A 23,498-nucleotide genomic window follows, 5' to 3' on the forward strand; every position below is an offset into this window, starting at 1 on the left:
ATCTTTGATACCGTCAAACTCAACTTGAAATAACCGTCTTAAACGGCCATTAAGATTAAATCGCAAAAATGTTTCGTAAGCAATTTACATCTCGTATGGATAGGCGATTAAACTCTTAGTTGGGCAAATTTTAGAGAGTTTCGATTCATTTGAGTGCTGATTAACGCAGCTGTAGGATATGGGAATGGCGTGAGTAAATATAAGGGTTCCATTTGTGAAGGAATGCTTGCGTTTATTGTGCCAATACATTCCCTCAAAATATAGGAGGGATTCGTTTTCATCTACGGGTTTGGCCTTTACGCACGAAATCGTGTCGCCCATTCGCCGTTTTGCCAACGATATGACTATTTTGTTATTGAAGCTCTCGGGAGGTACATGCATCCATGCGGTTTTCGTCTTTTCTATTGTTTCCGGTCAAATGCCATGTGAAATTTGTATTTTAAAAGAACAGTTTGAGATTGGGACGAGAGGACGTCGACCGCGGAAACATGAATAACAGGATAGCTTGATACATTAGAAAGTTTCCACTTCGCCGGGGTGGATTGTGGTTTATAGTACCTATTTATCTAGATTAGCGTTCAGCAAAATAAAACTATCCCCTACAATACAATGACACACGAAAATTTTAGTTTATTTAATTCTTTTTCATTGATTCTTTCATTGGTTGACAATCAAGGGCCTTAGAATCATTTTTATTACTTTATATCTTGCTTTAGCAAAATTTTCATTCGTTTCTACACAGGTTATATTGTTCTACAGTTTACTAACTGAATGTAGTAACCGAACAAGCACATAATGTTAAACTTGCAAAAACCAGATGTTAAACCCTTGGAAGCATGTCAAAATTGACAGACTTTTTTTTCCAGTTGAAAGGACAGTTCTTAAAAATTTGAATAAGATCTTCCCGTTCGTCACAAGATATTTATAATTAGTCTAAGTCATCATGAAAATTAAACGCACCCCTCTCGAGTGATGAAACGTTTTCCTTAACCTTTCACCTTATTCAATTCTTTTTAAATTGATTCTTTCAGCGTTGGATAATCAAATCCTTTTTATTGGTTTAGATCTTGTTTTATACGAAAATTTTCATTTGTTCGTTTTATATTTAAAGCGGCACACAGGTTGTATTGTTCAACAGTTTGCTAAATGAGTTCAGTAACCGAACAAGCACAATAAAAGACCATAACCACGAGGAAAACCCACGCATTTATTGGTGAAACTGTCAATTATCCAAACAGTAGACTTAGACTTAAAACCAGTGTTCAGGTGAATAGTCACAGTACTTTGGATGAGTCTAGCACAATATTCAGCAAAACCCTTCTAAAATCAAATGCCAAAAAATCATCACTGTTAAATCGAACCATAGCATTATTTAGCAATTTTAACATCAAAGTAATTTTGTTTTTGTTTTTGGAGGAGGTAGATCTTTATATGATTTGTAGTAAATAGCCATAAATACATAACTGCGATTGAAAAAAAACAGATTATGTTATGTTGTAGGACGGTCTAAGTCAGATAAAAATTCTTAACTCTAAAAGTTGCTTTGTGTAAAACACACACAATCGAAAGATGAAATGAGTAGAAAGGTATTTAGATTATTCTTAAGGAAAACACAGATGGTCATTGACATGGAAACTTGATGCTTTTTCTCAGAGTTAAGGAAATATTATGATTGGTTAAAGATTGCGGGTCATGTGTCAAATTTGACGGGGCTTTTTCAGTTGAAAGGTCAGTTCTTCTTAAAAACTTAATAAGGCCTCGCCTCGCTGCACAAGAATTTTTTTTGTCCTCATGAAAATTAAATGCATCCTTCTCAAGTGACGGAACTGAATGTAATTGGTTAAGCATAATGAGATCATTTAGAATCGGTCAAGCGGAAACCGGAATAAGACTTTTTTGGCCAATCTGCTTCTATAAGTACGATTGCAGTCGCGTGTTTGGTGCTTTTCAAAGAACGCACTCGAAGATACTAAGAAGATTGAAAGAATCAAATCAAGGTAAGACCCTCACAACTTTTACTTTTACCTTTTAAGCCTCTCTATCTGACAAATGTTTTCAATTGTGATATTGGTTTCTATTCTCCTCTTCAGAATTGCTAGAACAAATATATGAAGCACAACCGCAAACTTTCCCACCCACAATTTGACGAGGATCTCGGTCCTTCCTTCATACTAGAATAATTAGGGAATTTTTCTCTATAGAAATAGTCTTCAGTTGAATAAATTCTTCTAAAATATGGCCTTTGACAATTAGTAAATTAAAAAAAAAGAATGGTATAGAAGAAGGGATGTACAATAGAGAAAAAATTGGACGAGTTAAAAGTGCTAGTAAAGGAATTTTTCTACATTTGTTATTTAAAGGCCATATATTTAAATCCAGTAGAAGGCACTGTTTTGTTGCTTCGTATCCAGGTTGTTCATCTAAGGAGTTTTCAGTTGCCTTTTTAAAACAAAGTGCAAATAGGACCAAGAAAGGTCTTAAGAACAGTTGAACAGACGCTTAATGACATTTTAACAGTTCTTCTAAACAGTGTGGTTATTTGGAGTTTATTTCCCACATCTTTTCTTTTGTCTTTTTTTTTCTGTTTCTATTTTTAACTTCAAACTTGAGATTATCACATAAGTTTGTGACCTATAACCACTAAAATGTTGAAGGTTTCAGTTTTAAAGAACGCTTTACTGCTGCGTCAGTGGGCGGTTAAAACAACTGAATTATTAAGGGGAACTTACCTTCGTATAGAGACTTAGAGAAGCTGTCGTTTTGAAAGCTAGCACCTCATCAGAACGAGTAAAGCAATGGTGTGGTGAAGGGAGTCATGTATATATTTAACAGTATAACTGGGCTACAATAGTTTGAAATATGAATTATTGCTCGCACACTGTTACCTTTACGTAGAGAAAGCCCATAGACCATGATTTACTTGGTAGTGTCGATCGTCTGACTTGGATTCGCGTTTCAAATATTTTCAACGTTTTCCAGAAAGGACGATAGTCACCAACGGTCACTAATCTCAAAGAATGAAAAGAACCATTGTCACCTTTTCCATCCACATAACCACGCAGGCAAAAGAATCAGGAATTGGATTGACTCTAAAATGACGCCGTGAGTGGTAGAATATTTCGCAACCGCTTTTTCCTCTAACTTCGCTGAGATACGCTTGTAGGTTTTTAAAAATTATTTTTAAAACTAACAAAGTCAAAGTTACTAAGTTTTTTGATTTATTATCTTTCTAAAGATTGTTGTTTAATTTTCGCAGATAAGTAAAATGTGAAATCCTGCAGGCCATGCAAAAAACAAAAAAAAGGGAAATATCGATTATTAAATTCCGAACCAGAATTTTGGAGTAATTGAGCGGAAGAAACGTTTTGGGGTTAATTGAATTCTTTCACAGGTACAAAAGAGTGAAGACCTTCAATCACGATTATTTACGTACTTTCTCAGAAAGCGGTTTTTAAAGACTCAATTGGTAATGCCAAGCTAGTGATGCGGTGCCCGGTATCTAAATCTTTTACCTTTCACCTGTGTTTTTCTTTGCGTGTCGAGTTTAGTAAATGACCATTTCGCCAGTAAGTAATATTCAACTTTCTGTCAGCGTGATAATTTGCCTCTTCAAGTACGTAAGGTATTTCTTTTTGTGTTTGGTGCAACCCAAGAAGCCTTTGTTGTTTTTTTCCTTTTGTGTCGATCAGCAGGTAATTCGTTTTTACGCCCACAACAAATTCACTTCTCATTACCGAGAACAACGATTCTATATTTGCCTTCCACCCTTTTTGGCGAAAAGCAATTTCGAAGTTATCTAAGCAAACATTTTGATAGTTTCCGATCCATTTCAATTAAAGTTTTGCTGGCAAACTAAATCATTTGAAAATTATGTTTTAACAAGTACGCGCATCTATTTTGACCATGGAAAATGAATGGATGATGCTGTACAGGGAAGAACGAATTTAATTATGCATTTTCCATATCTGGGAAATAGCAAAAGATAGCAAGTTTTCATTTCTTCACAAATATTTCATTACAAAGGCTACACTGTTGTTCAGTTTGGAAAACGAACCGATAGCAATCGAACTAGCGGCCAATAATAAGCGAGGTAAAAATAAAAGCTAATTTCATGCTGTTTTTTATTTTTTTCAAAATCAACAGACTTAAAGCTTGAAGTCTCACCTCTTTGCCTAGTATAATTCAATATTTAAATCCAAGTAGAAACCAAATCATTAGTTTATCGTCATGAATATTCATAGCGATTTAACTCCAAACATCGCTTTTTGTTCAGCACGCACGAAAGAAAGAAAAATGAGCACAACTTGTGCTTGATGATGATGATGATGATGATGATTATTGTTGTTATTATTATTATTATTATTATTATTATTATTATTATTATTATTATTATTATTATTATTATCATTATTTTTTATTAAAAGTATATACCACACAGGTGAATAGTGCTTTTCGCGCGCGCTGATTGGCTAGCTCGGAGGTGATTAGCCAAGTACTATTCCGACCTCCGAGCAACCGAAGAGAAACAAGATGGCTTCCCGTTTAAGAGGAAGTTATTTCGATAAACGAGGCGGCTGTTAAAAAAAAAATACAGAAATGGCAGCAAAGTTTGGTTTGACGGCATTCATGGTAAGTTATTTAATCTTTTCAACCTCATATTCTAGGGCGAAAAATGGAAATACAATCCCTTGTTTACGAAAACTGCCCGGAGCAGTAAAATTTCAATGAAAATAATGAAACACCTAATATTATTCAGCATGGTTTCAACAACATGTCGAATTTCTCAGAAAAATAGAAGAAATGACACTGTAGGAACTAAACAAGTGTCTCCAAGAGTTTTATTTGTCTGCAAGAAAGCAAGACAGAACTTACTACAATAAGAAATCGCTTACCGCGTGGCGCGCGAGATTTTAAAATTTCATACCAATTGTCGGTATATTGTCAGAAATAAAATAACTTTTTGATCGGCTTGTTATTCAGCTTGTGTGGTATACATGTATACTAAAACGGTGAAAGTAATGGATATCTAACTTGCCGCTTCGCGGCTTGGTGAATATCCATCACTATTCACCTCCACTTCGGTGAATAATTGTTAATTGTTACTATTATTATTCAGTGCAAAACGTAAGAATGCTAATCACGAACCACATAGGGCGCACAGAGCAGCCTATGTGGTCTTAGAGGAACTAAACTGCTCTATTAAAGCTATTTTATACTTAAAAGTACTTAAAATCTAACTCTTGATAACTTGGTGATAAAAGGTTACAAAAGCAATAAAATAAAAAGAAAAAAATGAGAAAATTATGTAAATGAAAACGCCCACTTCATTTATTGAATAAAACTTCTCCCTAAACATGTGCCTAAAACGTCACTGTTATTATTATTATTATTATTATTATTATTATTATTATTATTATTATTATTATTATTATTATTATTATTCGGCAAGTGAAAAGAAACGATAAAAACGAACAACGTTTCGGAGTCGTCATGACGCCAAATTCGAAGTAATAGAAATGAAGACGATGTCAGAAATAGTTCACCAAAATTAACATAATATCTGAATTTGTAATGTCACGCAAATAGCTAGTTTATGTCGAACTTGATAATGGCGTCATGACGACTCCGAAACGTTGCTCGTTTTTATCGTTTCTTTTCACTTGCCTATATATATCTAAACCTTTATTATTATTATTATTATTATTATTATTATTATTATTATTATTATTATTATTATTATTATTATTATTATTATTATTATTATTATTATTAGTGAACGACCTTCTGCTTTAATGTCTTTTGTTTCGTACGGGTGATCAGTAACATAAAAAGTTAATGCGTTTCCTCAAAGTTAAACCTTCGATTGGTTAAGGATTGCGTCTTACGTGTGGTTATTTAAATTTAAGAACCGCTCTCTACAAATATCGACTCTCGTCGTTTGGACGAAAAACAATGAAATTCCTCAAACTTTCTCAGAAGAATAGTCTATATAAGTGATTCACATAAATATAACTTTCAGCTCAGTTCGATTCGTATTTTAGCTGTAGTGCGACCATCTTGGTTTTGCCGCTCTGAGAGGGCTTTCAGCAGCCATTTTAGGGCACACTTTTAGCAATTTGCCTGCTTCCCATTTTTCTGAGAAAGTTCGACGGATTTCATTTTTTTTTTTCGTCCAAACGACGATAGTCGATATTTATAGCGGGTGGTTCTTAAACAGGAATTGACGAATTACCCAACAACAACGCGGAAGAAAACAAAAAATGGTGACTATCGCACTGAATCTCGTCAGATGATATGTTGAATATAATATTTGTAATACTTGTATGGTTGATTAGGCAAGTAGTTTATTTTATTATGTGCAGGGTATATAAGAGGTTATATGAGGTTATATACTATAGGATCCATAATAGACGGATTGTAAGAAACAAACTGTTATAATAAAAACCTTTAAGTGTTCAGACAATACAATCTGTATATAAAAAATGTTAATAAAGTTGTTGTTAAATTATCTAGGCTTGTAACTACTGAGTTTTGACTTTTTTAGACCTTTCTATGTGGTTCATTAATCTGAGATTTTGCAGACGAGACGTTATTTTGTTCAAGTTGTTATAATGGGAACGATGCTGTCTTATTTCTTGAATTAGGAGCCGCATTCACGAAACACTCCTTAGTTAAGATGTCCCTTAAGTATTGTTTCCGAGCAATAATCTGTTGTTATTCCAACAATGGGATTTTGTTAAAAACAATTCTTACGTCGGCATCTTAACTTACTTAGGGCTTCGTGAATCTGGCTGGACGTTAGAGGAAAACCTTATTGTGAGAGGGTTTGCTGGATGTGAAATCACAAACCATTAATGCGGGGCTCTACCTGAATTTTAGTGAAATTTGAAGAGGTTTTAAGAATAGATAGAAGAACGAAAATGATTTTTGGAACGCTAACAGACAGTTGATACCCATGCAAGAGCACCCCAGGTTTCTAGTGGACTAACTTGGTGTCCGTCTATTAATTATTAACTACAAATTCTAATTTTAAAACATCCCTAAATCTTCAACATTTCTTATTTCTTTTAATTTTACCAATCCTTCAAGAAAAATTATTTCTTTCCAAATATACCTAAAAATCACCCAAAAATTTATAAAACACCCAAAACATTGATTTGTGTAATGAATGGAGGGTCCTTGTATTGCTTGAAATGCGAACAAGATATTTCCATTTGACCGAATTTAAGCGCCGTGAAAACGGCTTTCAGGTGTACCCCCGCCTTAAAGAAAACACTGTACAACCATAAAATGACGCCCATCGCTTTGATTGTCATCGAGTGCAATGGAATATTTTACAGTATGCTTAGATAATGCGAAAAAATGCACAGTTTTAATTAAATAATGCTTTTGTTGTTTCACCAACAGGTTGAATGGAGTGGTATTCCGTGGTCTTTATTTTGCTGTCTTTAAGAGAAATTCATGCAGCGAGAACCGGTATCGTTTTTAAAGTCTATTCTCAATTCTAATACCATAATCATCTTCATCTAGTCGAAGCCAACAAATTTCCAGTAAAGCTCATGCTGATTTGGAAAAATTTACAATTTTTCAACGCGTTTGCGACCACAAAACTAGTTTCGTCTATTACTAAAGATGTTTCCTGATCCTCCAATGTTTAAAATTAATAAAAAAAATCCCAGTTACTTAATCATGATGTTTAATGATGCGAATATGTTTAGAGACGAAGCAGATTCCGACTGTCTTACGGAATTTTTCTCCAGCATTGGACTGTAAAAGTCTGTCACATGACCTGGGCAGGGGTTTAATAGAAAAGAATGGGTTGGAACGTTATCACTACCAGACAACAACTGGTAGAACTAAAAACCCCACAGTCAAGGAGAAGAAACTCGGGGTAGTGTACAAAGTGCACTGCAAGGACTGTGGAAAGGGTCAGATCGGAGAGACGGCAAAAACCTTTGGAACTAGCCTCAAACAGAGATATTTGATAGAAGAGATATTAAAGAACAAGCAATAGAGTCCACGCCTTGCAAGCCTGAGATCTGGAAGGGCTACGTTGACGATACTTGCACCATCCTTCATCGGTATACTTTAGATAGTCTTGACAGCTTTTTACTGGCATCTCAACAGTCAACAGCCATCCATCCGTTTCACCATGGAGATCGAGAATAACGGCTACATCGCCTTTCTGGAAATAACAGTATGTAGAGAAGAAAAAGACAGCCTTACGACCAGTCCCTACAGGAAACCAACACATACTGATCAATACTTAGCGTATGATTCACACTATCCTCAATCAGTTAAACGCGGTATTGTGAAGTGTCTGTACGACCAGGCAAAACGTCTCGTTACCAAACCATCAGTTTTCTGTAAGGAGAAAAAAATCTGTCATCTGTACTTATTTCTAACGGATATCCCTCCTCCTTCGTGCAGAAGATCACAAAGACAAGAACAGCCCCAACAAGAAAGCCCATGACAGAGTTCAAATCCACCGCCATTCTACCACTTATCTAGGTAGTATCGGAGCCTCTCCGGCTCTAACTAGAACAAAGTATTCGCATCGTCTTCAATTTCAACACGACACTTCGATCATACTTGGTGTGACCAGGGACACCGTCGATCCGATTAAACAAGATGGCGTGTTCTAGAGGATTCCCTTAGAGTTTTCAACAGGGAAACAGGGAGTCTTATGCAGGACAGGTTCAAACAGCACGACAGGGATATACTATTCGCCCGTACCCAGACCTCCGTCATTTCTGAACACGCTAACGAGGCTGGCCACTATCCGATCTGGGACGAGGTAAAGTTTATTAGTCGAGACCCCCACTGGTACACACGTAGAGTCAAGGAAGCTATCTACATAAGACTTCACCTAGGGAAAATGGAGTTCCTGAAGCGTGTATGCCCAAGATAAAAAAAAAACACAACAGGAATACGGTACAGCAGTGGACCACTGAGGGAACAACTTCTCACCGGAACAATGGAACAGTGGAGGGTCAAAATGGACCAATCACAGGCGACCTTCGTGATACATATGGTGCCGCGTAATCGTCGACCTCACCGCCTGAAGAAGACTAGCAGCAAGCAGTCAAAACGTCGCGATCTACATCTCAAATGAGAACATCGTGATACAATACACTTTATTATTACTGTGTCTACAACGATGAACCGCAACAAAATTTACCACTACATTAACCTCAAACAGTATAACAACGTTAGAAGCGGCATCATTAACTGCAGTGGGTGAACACCTGACACCCACAAGACACTGCTTGACACTTGACAATTCCCTTTTTGCTGCTGTTACAATGTCTACACCAATGCACCTAAGGTTGCTTTCTAGCCTCCTTGAGGTTGTTGGTGAAGGCCCTTTTACCATTGGGACTACCTCAACCCTCCACATCTTCCCAACATCCCTTTCTAGGTCCTGGTATTTGTCTAGCTTTTCCTCGCCTCTTTTTCCCTTACAGCCGTGTGTTCTGGGACTTCCATATCAAGTATTTGGTACGTTTGCTCTCACTTGTTCATAACCACAGATCAGATCTCATTCCTCGGATCTTGTTGCCGCTCTGGACAATATAGTCCCTGGGTAATTGGCAGTTTTCATTCAAAACGGCTTCCGGTACATGTTCAAACCATTTTTCCCTGGCTGAAAGTACCTCCTCTTGTACTCCCATTGAGCCTGTTTGGGGCACCCACTCACAATGTGCGGCTGTTTCATTCCCCTGCTGACACATCCTAGAATCTCTCTATACTTGCTTTGATATGATTGTTCTTGTTGCCTGGTATCGAGCAGTAATTATCTAGGACTCCGTTTCTCCTCTCCACTCTTCCTTACTTTCAGTCCTCATTTGTGGGAAGCAGGGATGGCGCAGTGGTGAGAGCACTCGCCTCCCACCAATGTAGCCCGGGTTCGATTCCCGGACTTTGCGTGATATGTGGGTTGAGTTTGTTGTTGGTTCACGTCCTTGCTCCGAGAGGTTTTTCTACGGGTACTCCGGTTTCTCCTCTCCTCAAAAACCAACATTTCTAATTCCAATTCGATCTGGGTAGTGTCCCCAGTTAGTGGTCTGAGCTAAATTCATTTGATCATGACACTTGATTTATTTTCTCTTAAGTCCTCCTCTCCAGGACCATGTCCAGGTCTACTCATTTCTTTCATTCTCCATTTGTCTGTAGAACTGGCCATACAACACCCTCCCTCGCCGCTCTTCCTTACGTTCAGTCCTCATTCCTTCTTTAAAATCTTTTGATGCCTCTTAAGTGCGGGCGGTGGTTAAAAATAGCTAGGAGTCATGGAGGCAGATTAAATGCTTCATGATCAGATAAAGGATAAGTTCAGCAAAGAATACCTGAATTGGTCAGGAAGGTCGCGGATTCAGAATGAACGGTAGGAACTTAATACAAGGAATCAACACCTGGACCAAATCACTCATCATATATGCTGGAGAAATTATGAATTGGGTGAAGAAGGACTTGAAAGATCAGGACATTACAACAAGAGAGATGCTGGAGATAAATGTAGACCACTGAAACCCTACTTTCCCGCCTCTATGTACCGAGGTCGGACTGAGATGATGATATTGTTTGGCACGAGGTCTTGGCGAACGGACCTCGCCTTACTCGGTCCGTACGCCGTGACAAGAAACCCAACTGTTTTCCGCCGGGACCGGTCTGGCTAAGTCATTAAGTATTTTGTGATATGAACATGCTAAAACTCTTAATAGTTGATTTAGAGGAGATGACTACTGAACAACCTGCTACAAATCTCTCAAGTAAAATATTAATCATCAATGTTACTTGTTACTACTCTATTGCTTTAAGGAAGAATTTAGATTAGCTACGTCCACCAAAATCGTTCAAATTTTGTGTCTAGAAGGACCGTTTGGCTGTTTTTTGCCCCGATTGCTCCTATGCGTACGGCCCTCTTACATGAATAAAATTTTGAAAGTTTTGCAATGAAAGTGCGCGTGCGGCCGCACGGGTCCTATATTTGATAAAGAAAGCAATCGACGAAGTCGCAGGACAAACTAGGTTTGTAGTCACATATGTAAGTTACTGCGTTGAAACTTAATGCAAGTTTATTGTCTTGTTGTCATGAAATAACGGTGGACGATCTGAAGTCGATCTTTGACTATTGCTTTCCCCGGCCTCTTCCTTCCGCGAATGTGAAAACACAGTTGTCCACAAATTTACCACTCAGTAGGTTTGAGACTTAAATCCCTTTTTATCCGTCTTTTTGTTGTTTTCATTGCAGTCTATACCTTCGAGCAGGCCAGTCACTTGACTGCCTTCAGTGCGTCCTCGACCTCGACACTGGCACGTTCAACAACTCGTTATAAAGACGGCACACACTCTATGAAGTGGACATGGGCTAGTGGTGATGAAATCACGCATTCAATTTCTGTAAGTTTCTGAAAGAGTTATTCAACATTTGACGATAATTATTGTTTTAATAATAACAACAACAACAATAATAATAATGATGATAATAATAATAATAATAATAATAATAATAATAATAATAATAATAATAATTAGCAATTATTCACTGAAGTGGAGGTGAATAGTGAAGGATATTTACCGAGCCGCGAGGCGGTGAGGTAACTAACCATCACTTTCACCGTTTCAGTATATACCACACAAGCCGTAGTATATACCACACAACCACACAATTAATAACAAACAATCTCTTTATTAACATATTCCAAGGAAATTGCTATTAAGAAGTCAAAAGTAGAAAAAAAGAACTATTAAAACCTATTTACAATTCATTTCGATTAGAAGGAAAGTTACTTTCAAGCACAATTTTTTTTAAAGAGAAAAAAAGCAAATGTCATAAAGTTACATTGCTATTCTTATTTGTAATAAAAAAAACATATCATCAGATTCCCTCTTCTGACTAAAAAATATTTGGAAGTAAAAATAAGGTCCTTAAGGAAAAACAACAACAACAATAATAATAATAATAATAATAACAATAATATAAATAATATAAATAATAGTAATAATAATAATTGATTTAATAATAATGGTTGAATAATAATAAAATAATGATTGAAATAATGGTTGAATAATAATGATCGATTTTCTTGTTTATTACATGATTTTATTGTAAATTTAAACACAGGGCTAGTCACGGGTTCCCGCCTAGCTCCTTGTGTGATTTTTATTTTATATCTGGCATTCAGATGTTAACATACTGCCATATAATAATAATAATATCAGTAATAATAACAATTACAATAATAATAGCAATAGTTTATACTGACTAATAGTAGTAATGGTGGTAGTAGCAGAAGTTAAGGTTATAGTGAAAACAGTAGTTATAATAATACTTTTAAAAGAACTATACCACTTTTATTCGCCGTTAGTTCCGTCGCCTTCTAGCGCGTCATATTCGTATCTTAAGGAAGAATTTTGTGAATAATTTGCTAGGAAAAAATGCCATTAGTATGAATATACAGTTGTTCAATGAACACGAAGGAAACAGGCTATAAAGTTCGACAACTTTCAGATTTTGCTTTTATTGCCCCCTCTGCATAACAAACTTCCCCGTCGTGAGGTCTTCGGGATTTTGTCCTAAGTGTGGTTATTCTAAGATACAATATTGCTAAACTTCACAATCCTTGACACATTCATTTATCAGTCAATCAAATTCTTTACTGAAGCAACAACATTTTAAGATAATTGTTGTTTTACCACTTCGTCAGCCGGCCATCCGTGGATCAGAACTTAGAGGAGGAGGAATCAAACTGTGGCTTTACAACACTCACAAACGCTCCGGAGAGACTTTAACGGTCTCTTTCAGTGACTCGACGGGAACCATATCACAGTTCACTATCAACTTGGATTTCAAGGTATTCATACTTCATTCTGCCTAACCTTTAAGTATTATTGTAAATGGTTTGTACGTTAGAGTCAATTATGAGTAGGTAAAATATGGTTATTCGAATGTCAGTCCTAAGAAGGACTGTTTGTGATGTCACTCGACAGACGTTTCGACAATCTGAGCGTCTTCCTCAGAGTCAAATGAATTGTCAATCGTCAGTTGCTGGTGTTGAAAAATGATTGGTCAGCCAACAAATCCTGGGGCAAGACAAGTAGAGCTAGCGTTCTTGGTATTGGTTAAGTGGGAGTGAAGGACAGATAATTAATTTTTTAGGTAGCTCGTGATTTAAATCCGCGTAAATGACATCGAATAAGTAGTATCAGCTTGATTTGATGTTTCCGATACTTATATATTTATATATGTGGTCCAGGCCCATAAGTGGCATTTGTGGAATGGTACACCTTATGATAAATAACGTATTTTTTTTAGAAATTTACCATTAATTGAGAAGAGACCGAGATTACCTGCACTTGGTTCTCGGGCAAGTTCTCTATATCCACATAGCTAGAAAAAGTCAGCAGAATCAGGGGAAAAGGCGAGATTTTACAACAGTGTTAAACCACGTATGACACCAATTTTACCATTTTTTTCCCTATTTTCTGGCTTCCATATCCTTATTCTTTTGATTGCATGGTGAGCATTTTATTCCTATTTCCCCCACCTGTCTACCCCTAGATGCCATTTTTTTTATAAAGTTGCCTTGTTATCATTTTTCCCACTTTATGTGCATCATGTCTTTAAAGGAAACCTCCACTCCGACAACAAATTGACCGTAAAATGTCGGAAATAGTGTCTAAATATTAAATTTTAGTTTAAAAAGTAAGTAGAGTTGACATTCAAGTGTACTAAAAATTGGATATGATTATTGCCTATTTTTGATTTCCTGGGCGCCGCTATTGTCAGTAAGTAGAAGTTCTTTTGTGTGAAACAATTGAGCAGCCGTATTGCGTCATGAAATTCAAGATGGCGGCGCCCTGGAAATTTAAATTGAAAATAGGCGATAATCAAATTCTGTTTTGTCCGACACAGAAACATTATTTCAATGTTTTCCAAAGAAATTTGAAATTAGATTGTATTTTCAACAATTCAACGTTAATTTAATTCAAGAGTGGAGGTTTCCTTTAAAAGTACCGATAACAACACGTTTTTTACGATTTTACCCTATTTTAAGGGCTGGCGTGGAATGTGGGTTTCGTACAATGAAGCTTTAACAGGCAGCCGAAGAGACATCACAACCATGAAAATAACCGCACCAACAACTTCATCAACAACCCATCCCTTGTATTTTGATCTCCTACGCCTGGTGAACAGAGTGAGAGGACAGTCACGTGACAAGATTGTGCCACCAATAACTCAACTTTACACTCCAAATAGTTTCTGGCAGCAAACATATCGCTGGAGTCAGGTGAATAACTCAATTTTGTTTCCACTGACGTTTATCTGCCCGTAAAGACTATAGAGGCGTATAACCTTTTTTTCTGATAAGCAAGAAAAAAATCTTTGACTTCGTCGGGATTTGAACCTGCGACCCCAGGAGTTTGATGGCTTATGCTCGGATATCCGCAGTTTCCTACCAGCACTTAATATAGCACTGAAGAATTAAATGTCTTATAACTCACTTGTATGACTTGTGTGGCCTCTAGATTCTTAGTAACAAACAAACTATTTTAAAACACGTGTAATTACTTTTTTCTCTCGAAGAAATCTTAACCTAGGAACTTCCATTTCTCGCATATGCTACCTACTGACAACACTTCAGTGTGATCCTTAGTAATAACAACAATTTTTTGTGTTACTTTCAGCTTCTTCAGCTTGAGTCCTCTTAGAAATAAACAGGATAAGTGCAATTAAATCTTTTCGCTCCTAACAGGTCACTCCAACAGCTACCACTGATCAAATTCCCAGTGAGACCAAATTGGCTGACATGAACTTGATTGCAACTAGACTGGACAACTGGTTCACAAAACAGTCACAGACCTCAAACCAGTTTACAGGAAACGTAAAACGAAGATGGGATTCTCTACAGGGTTACGTGGACAGAGCAAATACAGAGTTTACTGCCCTGAACATTGCCAAAAGCGCGGCTGGAGTGATTACCGGTATTTTAATTTTGCGACAGTATTTTCTAAATTAGCTTTTTTAGATCATGTTTTTCTATTTTGGAAAGGAATTCGTTTGGATTATCCCGAAAAAGAGAAAGCTTGAAATGAAGAAAGCATACCTTTTGCTTTTGTTTGAACCCAGTGAAGGAACTAGAATCCAGTAAGGTTAGCACTCGTAGTCAAGAAGGAAGGCTCAGATTCAAACCCTAATCCTAACCCCCAGAATATTGACAACCTATTTAAAATCAATCTTCCCAACACTGAAGAAAAGTGGAAAATGAGCCAAACGAGCCCTCCATTACATCTGGTATAGCTATTTATGTATGTTTACAGTATACGTCTCCATTCTGAGGGATCGTAACGTATGCCTTAGACATTTACAGCTAAACACACTGCCTTTACTTATTTGACAATTCTGTTGAGAAGTGGTTCTTGAACAGATTCAGCAAACATCCTTACCCCGCTTTCACTACTTATTAAACACTTCTCCTTAAAGGGGCAGTGTCACCTATTTTAAGATTAATTTTGAATAACCAAAAATACGTTTGTATGGATGTAAACGTTAAAATAATGGTTCAGTTTAGCTGCCAATGACCCTACAGGTGCACAGAAACTAGCATCATTCATATTTTGCTGCGGATGGCTGCCGATAAAAATGGATTGCAACTTGAAAAAATTTGCCAATTTTTTTGAAGTCCCTTCCGAGTATTTTGGAAGAATTGGCAACAACTGATTAATAGTTTATTCTTCCTCGGAGAAATCATTTCATATTTTTCTCCTGATGCTCTAAGAGTAATTTCATGTTAGAAAAGAGGTTCTTTGCTCGTTGAACAGTTTTTACTAAAAAACAGCAAATTCTCCTTGACAGTTTCCCTTTAAGGTGACTGCATGTGTAAACTGCTTAAACTGTGTAATATAAGATGCTTAATTATGTAGATACATATGACTTTTCTTGAAACCTCTAACATGCCTTGTTATTTTAATATTTGTACCTCACCTATGTCTGCACTAGCATAACAGAGATTCAGCATTATAATATTTTCCAGAATACTCTTAACAAACTGCTTGTGTTATAGCAAGAAACGATAGCATAACGTTGTTTATGACAGCACGTTGTATTTGTCTTGTAAACAGGATGATCAAGGAAACGTAATCGCCCGCATATTAAATCTAAAAGGAATTAAATGTAACATAACATTATGCTTTACTAGAAACGAATACGTAAGAGATAGGACACGCCATTTTGGCGAGCCTCTCGTCAAAATTAAGCCGGTCATGAAGTTGAATTGAAAACCAAAAGCAAGATATGTTTTCGTAACATGCAGTATATGTTAGTGAACACGGGGCAAGTATCGTTTGTTTTTTTCTCGAAAACAACAAAATAACAGCTAGTCCGAGGTAGTCATCATGTCTAGCATGTTAAGCTTTGTAGTCTTGTAACTAAACTAATCTGGAGCCACTGTACCGTCCCATGCTATTCTTTGTATCTCCACGCCAAAGGTCCTCCACTATACGCTGACAGATCCGAACTTGAGAACAAAAAGTTTGGTTTCGTCGTGGAAAAGATTCTGCTTCCCATGGCTCTGGATTACCACGTACGATCACGTGTCAATGAGGTGAATGCGGTAGCTGCTGCAGAGTTGACTAATCTGAACGGGGATGCCACCAACAAGAATGCGGCCGTCCAGGTATGAACAATTTATAGAGTGAAAAAAAGAGAGTTAAAAGCCACAAGCAAAATCAAAAGATAACTTGCCTTGGCAAGCGGATTCAAAGTTTTAACTAGGAGCTAAAAGAACGAGAACGGCGACGCCGATACCAAGCAGAAAGATTGGGGAGATAACATGGTTGTGGCGCGAAATAATAAACGTTAAACACTGCAAAAATCGACTGCAAATGTTTGTGTGTTGTTTGATTACCTTCCATTTTATCCTTATGTCTTCTCATAAGTCCTTATGAAGAGGTGATAAGTGATGAAGAATGTTTACTGTTGAGAATGATGAATTATTCTAGAAAGAGACACAGGCATACTCGCAAAAAAGAAATCCGAGTGCTCCTATCAGGAGTCAAACCTAAGACCTTCCGATTACTAGTTCGGAGCATCCGAACTAGTAATCGGAAGGTCTTAGGTTCGACTCCTGATAGGAGCACTCGGATTTCTTTTTTCCGAGTATGCCTGTGTCACTTTCTAGAATAATTCATCATTGTCATTCCTTCACCAGGCTGGGAATATACCATCACATTTATTTCAATGTTTACTCAGTTATAAGACATAAATAAGTCGTGAAATCCTGATTTACCATACGATTTGTTCGAGTTTTTCGACTTCAATGTACTGGAGTTCGACGAGCGTTTGTCAGAATTTCGTTTCCCTAAACAACCAAGACATCCTATTTCCTTGCTGCAGTTCTTTGCTGACATACCGTATTTTTTCGATTTGCCGCCCACCTTCGAATAAGCGCATACCTCGAGTGAGCGCCTATCCTGAAAGCCCAAAAAGACGATAAGCACCAACCCCACCCCCCTGCCAGCAAAAACATTTCTGTTCTAGCCCAGCGTGAAGTAAGAGGAGCCTCAGTTGTATTCCAAAATCGGTTAAGATACGGTAGTCAACAAACTTTTATGTTGTTTATGGCTTGCTCATGCTAGCTTTTGCAGTTAGTCTGTCTTGTTGAAGCGAAATAAACTTGTTATCTCTTGTTTTGTTATTCTCTAAAATAATAATAAGCGCCCACCTCCAATAAGCGAAATAAGATTGAAATGGATGGAAATTTGAAAATTTTTGGCCACTTTTTTCAAGTTCTTCAAACGTATTTGGAGAAATCGCTAAAAACTGATTAAGTTTGTTCTTCCCAGGAAAAATCACTTAATATTGTATTCTCGGTGCTCTAAAGGCTGGTTTCCATATGATCGCAGACGATCGTAGATCGCAGGTCGCAAACAATCGCAGACGATCGCAAAAAGGGCTGTTTCCATATAATCGCAACGATCGCAGAGCCGACCGTAGCCATACGTTTTGGTCAGCAGAAATGTCAAATATACACGCGCGTGTAGGCTGAAGTGCAAACAACATCGCGAACGTGGAAAAGTGGAGATTTTGCTGCAAGCGAATTTACTTCTTCTGTTTTCATAAAGCGACGTGGTCGTCAGCTCCAAAACCGTCGAGAACATCGGTTTTGGATTCGATAACGACCGTACGCAGTTCTTTTGTTGCGAAATTTGGCCTACGCTTCCCCGGCCGATAAATTAAACTTCTGCCCGATTTTGTCCCCAAAGTTGGCCTTTTTGTACTTGTCTTTAAAATATTTGCTGTTGCGATGGTAAACACATTCATAAAGTGCAACTTCCTCCATAAATTTCTCATTACTATCATCTCAGCCATGATGACAACGAAATACGTAGACCGTTCCTACAATCGAACACACGAGCGTTGAATCGTGGGAGAGAACTCGAAATATTATGGGATGCGTTTCGATCGCCGTTCGCAAAACGTTGGTTTCCATATGATCGCACAATCGCAATTGATCGCAGGGGATCGCAGATGATCGCAGACGATCGCAGGATCGCAGACGATTGCAGAAGTATGTTTCCATACGATCGCAGACGATCGCAGACCTTATTGCGATCTGCGATCCGCGATCATATGGAAACCAGCCTTAAGAGTAATTTGATGTTAGCGAAAAGGTACCCGTGTCAAATATTTGAGCAATTGCGACCAATACACAGAAAAATTTCCGTGACAGTGCCCCTTAAAGGTCGCTATTCTGACGGCAACAGCCCCCTTTCTGACGCGTCAATGCTGACACGAAAACGGCCTACAAGTGTCGTTCACCAAGTGGGATTGTCAGACAGACGTTTCTTATTATATGAGGTTTTAGCAAGTCTACAACGAAATGTCTTCTTGTAATTTGTAAACCTTTTTCTAGAGGATAGCTGGTGGCAACTCAGTATTGCAACAGACATTCACCGACGCCTTAGGTTCAGTAACGCCATACACTGAGATGAAAGTCAAGGAGGCTATCAACGCTCTGAATAACAAGAGAAAAGATCGAATGAAGCTTATTCTTGAATACATTGAAGATCAAGGTCAGTTTCCAGCTAATCTTTTCACTTCTTAAAGGCATTGTTCATTCACAAAGCTAGCAGTCAATAAATGGCGTCTATATGGGTCAGGTGGATGAAAGATCAAAAACGTTTTTAAATTTTTAAATTACCGTACCATTTGATTTTTTCACGAGAATTCTGGAATTTTTCGCCAAATAGCAAGAACCTATAATTTCAGCCTGTTGCTTCACCGCTGTTTCTTTAAATCTGCTGTCTGGAACTATTAACCAGCTTGAGGATTCTGCTTTACAATTATTGTTTTAAGGTCTAATTGTAGTTAGATAGATAGATGGTTAGTTCATGATAATTTATACGTAGCTGATGGTATTACCGTGTCTAAATGAAGTTACCGCATCGTATCGTATCCATTTTGCTTCCGTCACTTTCGTTGGCGTTCTCCTTTCCACATCGGTCACTCTAATATTTCCCGAGATGTTCTTGATTTTGGAATTTATCTTTGCACTGAAACGATATGTGACGCCATCAATATTTAAACAAAAACTTGAATACCTCTGGAACGAGAGAAGATATTCAAAAAAGGAACGCTATTCTTGTTCTCTTTGAAATTCCTTTCAAATAAGCATAAGTAACTTTTTACTTCATAGGTACTATGAGAGCGAAAACGTTAATTGTCAGATTTGACTTCTGTACCAGGTTTCACTGATGGCAGCGCAATTGGTACTTTGGATCACGAGATGAACAAGGCTGGAGCAGGCTTCATGAACGCAGTTTTTGTCTTGAGGCAAGTGGTGCAAGATGCTGGTAAAACGTCGGATACCATTGCTACCATGAAGTGGTATAACGACTTCGGAGAGGTTTATCAAAATCCATTTGAGTTCGCTGGAACAACCGCCGATCGTTTGAGAACCATTTCCCTTTGGAGGTAAGGTTTTGAACAAAGCAAACTACATACACACTATACAAAGGGAGCTTACATGCCTCAACAAAGTGACCCATTTTATTTACAAGCCCTCATTCGAGTCAAGATAGAGTTGCTGCTTAAATAACATTTTTGGGATCAATGTTTGACACGTTTATTAAAAGTTATGTTATAACGCACTTAAAATAATAAAAGATAATCTTATAAAATCTTAAAAACTGGATTTTCGGTCACCTTCTTGAGAGTTTGAACGGACTTGAACTTGCCAGTACTCTCCCTGTTGGTCAGCTCTGATTATAGCACTTTAACAGTGTACAGATCTTGAATGTAGCTTGCCACTGGTTTCTCTGTTGGTCAGTTGTGATTACAGCATCTGACTGGTGTACTGGCCTTGAATGTAGGTTACCAATGGTTTCCCTGGTTGATAATTGTGGCTAAGAATTCTGACCGGTGTACAGACCTTGAATGTAGCTTGCCACTGGTCTTCCTGTTGGTCAGATGTGATTAGAGCATTTGACCGGTGTGCAGACCTTCAATTTAGCGTGCCACTAGTCTCGGTGTTGGTTAAGACCCGTTTAAACGGCTTCAACATTTGTCCAACATTCGTTCAAAAAAGTTGAACGGATGTTGGGCAAATTTTGGACAAATATTCATATCGGTTTGTTCACAACAAAACACAACACTTTATTAAAATAGACAGTTAAAAGTCTTGCTAAAAAAGACGTTCTCTGGTTAAAAGTTTATAAAAACACTAAGATTTCGATTGCCAGTCTGCAATAGACTGGCAATAGATTGCAGATTGGCAATCGAAAGCTTAGTGTTTTTATAAACTTTTAACCAGAGAACGTCTTTTTTAGCAACATTTTATTTATGCCTGGTTACTCATCGATTTTTAAAGTTACCAGTCTGTTTTAATAAAGTGTTGTGGTCTGTTGTGTTTTGTTGTGAACAAACCGATATGAACATTTGTCCAACATTTGCCTAACATCCGTTCACCTTTTGTTGAACGAATGTTGGCAAACGGCTTCAACACCATTCAACATTTTCGAGAACAATGGAAATGTCGTATGGATGTTGAATAAAAGTTTAAACCAATTTTAATTGATTCATCACACTTTAAACAAGCCTTCAACCTTTATTACACTTTCAACAATGTTGAACGACCTGTTTAAACAACCCAACATTTGGTTCAACAACTGTGTTGAAGGCATGTTGAAGCACTTGAAACAGTTTAAACGCACCTTGTGGTTAGAGAATCTAATCTCTTTCACCTGAGCCCCGTAATGTGAATTAGACTACATCTCAATTAATTTATTTTTAAATGCAATTTTCTAGCACTTGCATTTGATTGTCTATTTTTTAACGATTTTTCCCAAGATGTATACAGTAGCAGAAACAAAATTTTCGCCGGGACACTCTAATTGGGTGTTTACCGTATTTTTCTTCTACTACAGAAAGAATTTCGATCTCAGGACCAATTTCACTTTTTTTTCAGCTACTGAGCCTGCAATTTTTTTCTTTTAGTTGAGATCCTTCGGGTTTTGCGGCACTTCGCCCCGGTTGGGGATGTCTTGTTTTGGGTTCGTTGTGTTCCGCTTCGTTTTGCGTTTAATTGGTCAGAGGTGCTTTTATAAAGCGTCTTTTCGAAACAATACTCTAATTTCTCATAGGTTGTTTGCTGTTCTTATGATGCCTACATCTACAACAGAAGAAAAGAAGGCGAAAATCCGTGACATGGAAGCACTTGGCCGATGGTATGCTATCGCGTTGTCGCCTAATGAAGCCTTTGCAGGAGTTTTAAAGCCTGATTTCCTTGGATTCCATCATAATAGCTACTATGCTTCTGCTTACACACCTCACGCCATGCATAAAGCAGCTCTTATCCAGTATCTGCTCAGTGGAACAGCGTTTGACTTTGGTAAGATTAATGCTATGCGCCTTTTCTTTACTAAAACTCAAATGGTAGAAATTATCCTTATAAGCCTCGTCTTGTAAAATATGATCATAAATTTTGAAATTTAACATTTCGAACGTCGAAATGAGAGCTAAGGAGCATCGAGGCAGCGGCATTACTTTTCTCAATCACAACAGATGTAAACAACACAATGCACGAATCAGTTACGTGTAACCGGCTCCGCTCTCGGCAAATTACATTCGAGAATTGACGATTGCTTTTGGTTTAGATTCCCATCGGTTGAGAAAGTGTTAACCAGTTGCAGGGCGTGGTAAAGCAAAAACAAAGAAAATGCAAAATTACTTTTGACCTTCAACCGCTATTTAACAAATAGATTCCATTTTGCCGTGCGTCTGTACTCTGATAACGCACAGATGACGTCAAAACGTGGTGAGAACAAAGAAGTACGCTACGAGCCGCAGGCGAGTAGCGTGACTGATGTTCTCACCACGTTTTGACGTCCTCTGTGCGTTATCAGAATACAGACCCACGGCAAAATGGAATCTATTTGTTTTATACAATACCCAAGACATTTCAACACATTTCGTGAGCGAGCATCGCGTTGCCTGAGCTGAGTCAAAAACTTTCCAGCAAACTCAGTTTTAGACTACTACACACACGCAATTGTGATCGTGTAAATTAGAGTATAATCCGAAAGAATTTCACTAACAGTATTTTCAAAACTAACCTTTATTCCAGAACGAAATCTTGACCCCAAAATATTACAGCGCTAGCATGTTAGTCGCTTCACTGCGATTTGTAATCGATTACTCGCCATTACCGGATTTCTATCGGCGACATATTTCGACAAATATTTGCTTCCTTTTCACGTCAAAACAAAGTTCTAGCTTTTTTTATCCTGGTTGAGGTCACTCTCAACGGTCTTTGTCCAATTTTTTATTGGGCAGTTTTCCTTTCGTGTGAAAATTTGCCTGTGTTTGTCCGCTACTCGCAAAAACAGTTTGCAAAACTTTGTTGACCAGTCACTCTGGCTGGACTCTAGACTCTGATCACGTGCGCCGGTCACACCACTCGATGACGTCAATCGTGCGTCTATACTCTAATCACACACTCCTCTAGACCAATCAAAACGCGTTCATTGTATAAACTGGTTTAACTGTATAAAAGGCGGCATTTGAGCTTAAGAATGAAAGTGAAGCTAGCCATTGGTGGGAAATCTATCCAGCGGTTCCTTCTCGTTTTTCTGTGTAGTTTTCAGTTTCCCAAAGGTGGAATTTGCCATAACCTGTCAAATGCTTTCCTTTTGTGTCACTAGAAAATAAAGCTTTCATCTTGCTGAGTTGAGCTATTTTTAGAATTTTGGTCGAAAATATAATTTCGTTAGCTAAAATCAAGTAAAAATTTAAAATAAGATTTTTGTCAATAAAAATGGCCTTTCACTGACCGATCTGGATGGTCATAATTTACCTTATCGAATCTGTTCCCGCCGTAGTTGGTAACTGTAAGCTTCAAATTACATTTGCACAAAAGAACTCTATGCTGAAAGCCCTTTAAGCAATAATATCTACTGGGACGATTAGCACTTATTACAAACTTTAAAAAAGTAAA

The 23,498-nt window shown here is 37.6% G+C and overlaps 1 protein-coding gene across 2 annotated transcripts in view; it reads left to right on the plus strand.

The window, feature by feature from the left end:
- The first annotated feature begins 1,928 nt into the window (after nucleotides 1–1,928).
- The window catches only part of LOC146483444 (uncharacterized), a 36,148-nt gene continuing 14,578 nt past the window's right edge, over nucleotides 1,929–23,498 (plus strand). For both annotated transcript variants that reach the window (XR_014863785.1, XM_085105645.1), the window contains exons 1-10: nucleotides 1,929–1,997; nucleotides 7,408–7,476; nucleotides 11,255–11,403; nucleotides 12,711–12,857; nucleotides 14,061–14,294; nucleotides 14,760–14,988; nucleotides 16,492–16,679; nucleotides 18,918–19,077; nucleotides 19,750–19,978; nucleotides 21,646–21,893. Coding sequence is in view for 1 of the 2 variants with exons in the window: in XM_085105645.1 (XP_084961771.1) it covers nucleotides 7,413–7,476; nucleotides 11,255–11,403; nucleotides 12,711–12,857; nucleotides 14,061–14,294; nucleotides 14,760–14,988; nucleotides 16,492–16,679; nucleotides 18,918–19,077; nucleotides 19,750–19,978; nucleotides 21,646–21,893 (1,648 nt within the window). In the remaining variant the exon portion in view is untranslated. The remainder of the gene's footprint in view (nucleotides 1,998–7,407; nucleotides 7,477–11,254; nucleotides 11,404–12,710; nucleotides 12,858–14,060; nucleotides 14,295–14,759; nucleotides 14,989–16,491; nucleotides 16,680–18,917; nucleotides 19,078–19,749; nucleotides 19,979–21,645; nucleotides 21,894–23,498) is intronic.

The sequence above is a fragment of the Pavona decussata genome, unplaced genomic scaffold, assembly GCF_977016875.1.
Source record: "Pavona decussata unplaced genomic scaffold, jaPavDecu1.1 SCAFFOLD_38, whole genome shotgun sequence".
NCBI lineage: Eukaryota > Metazoa > Cnidaria > Anthozoa > Scleractinia > Agariciidae > Pavona > Pavona decussata.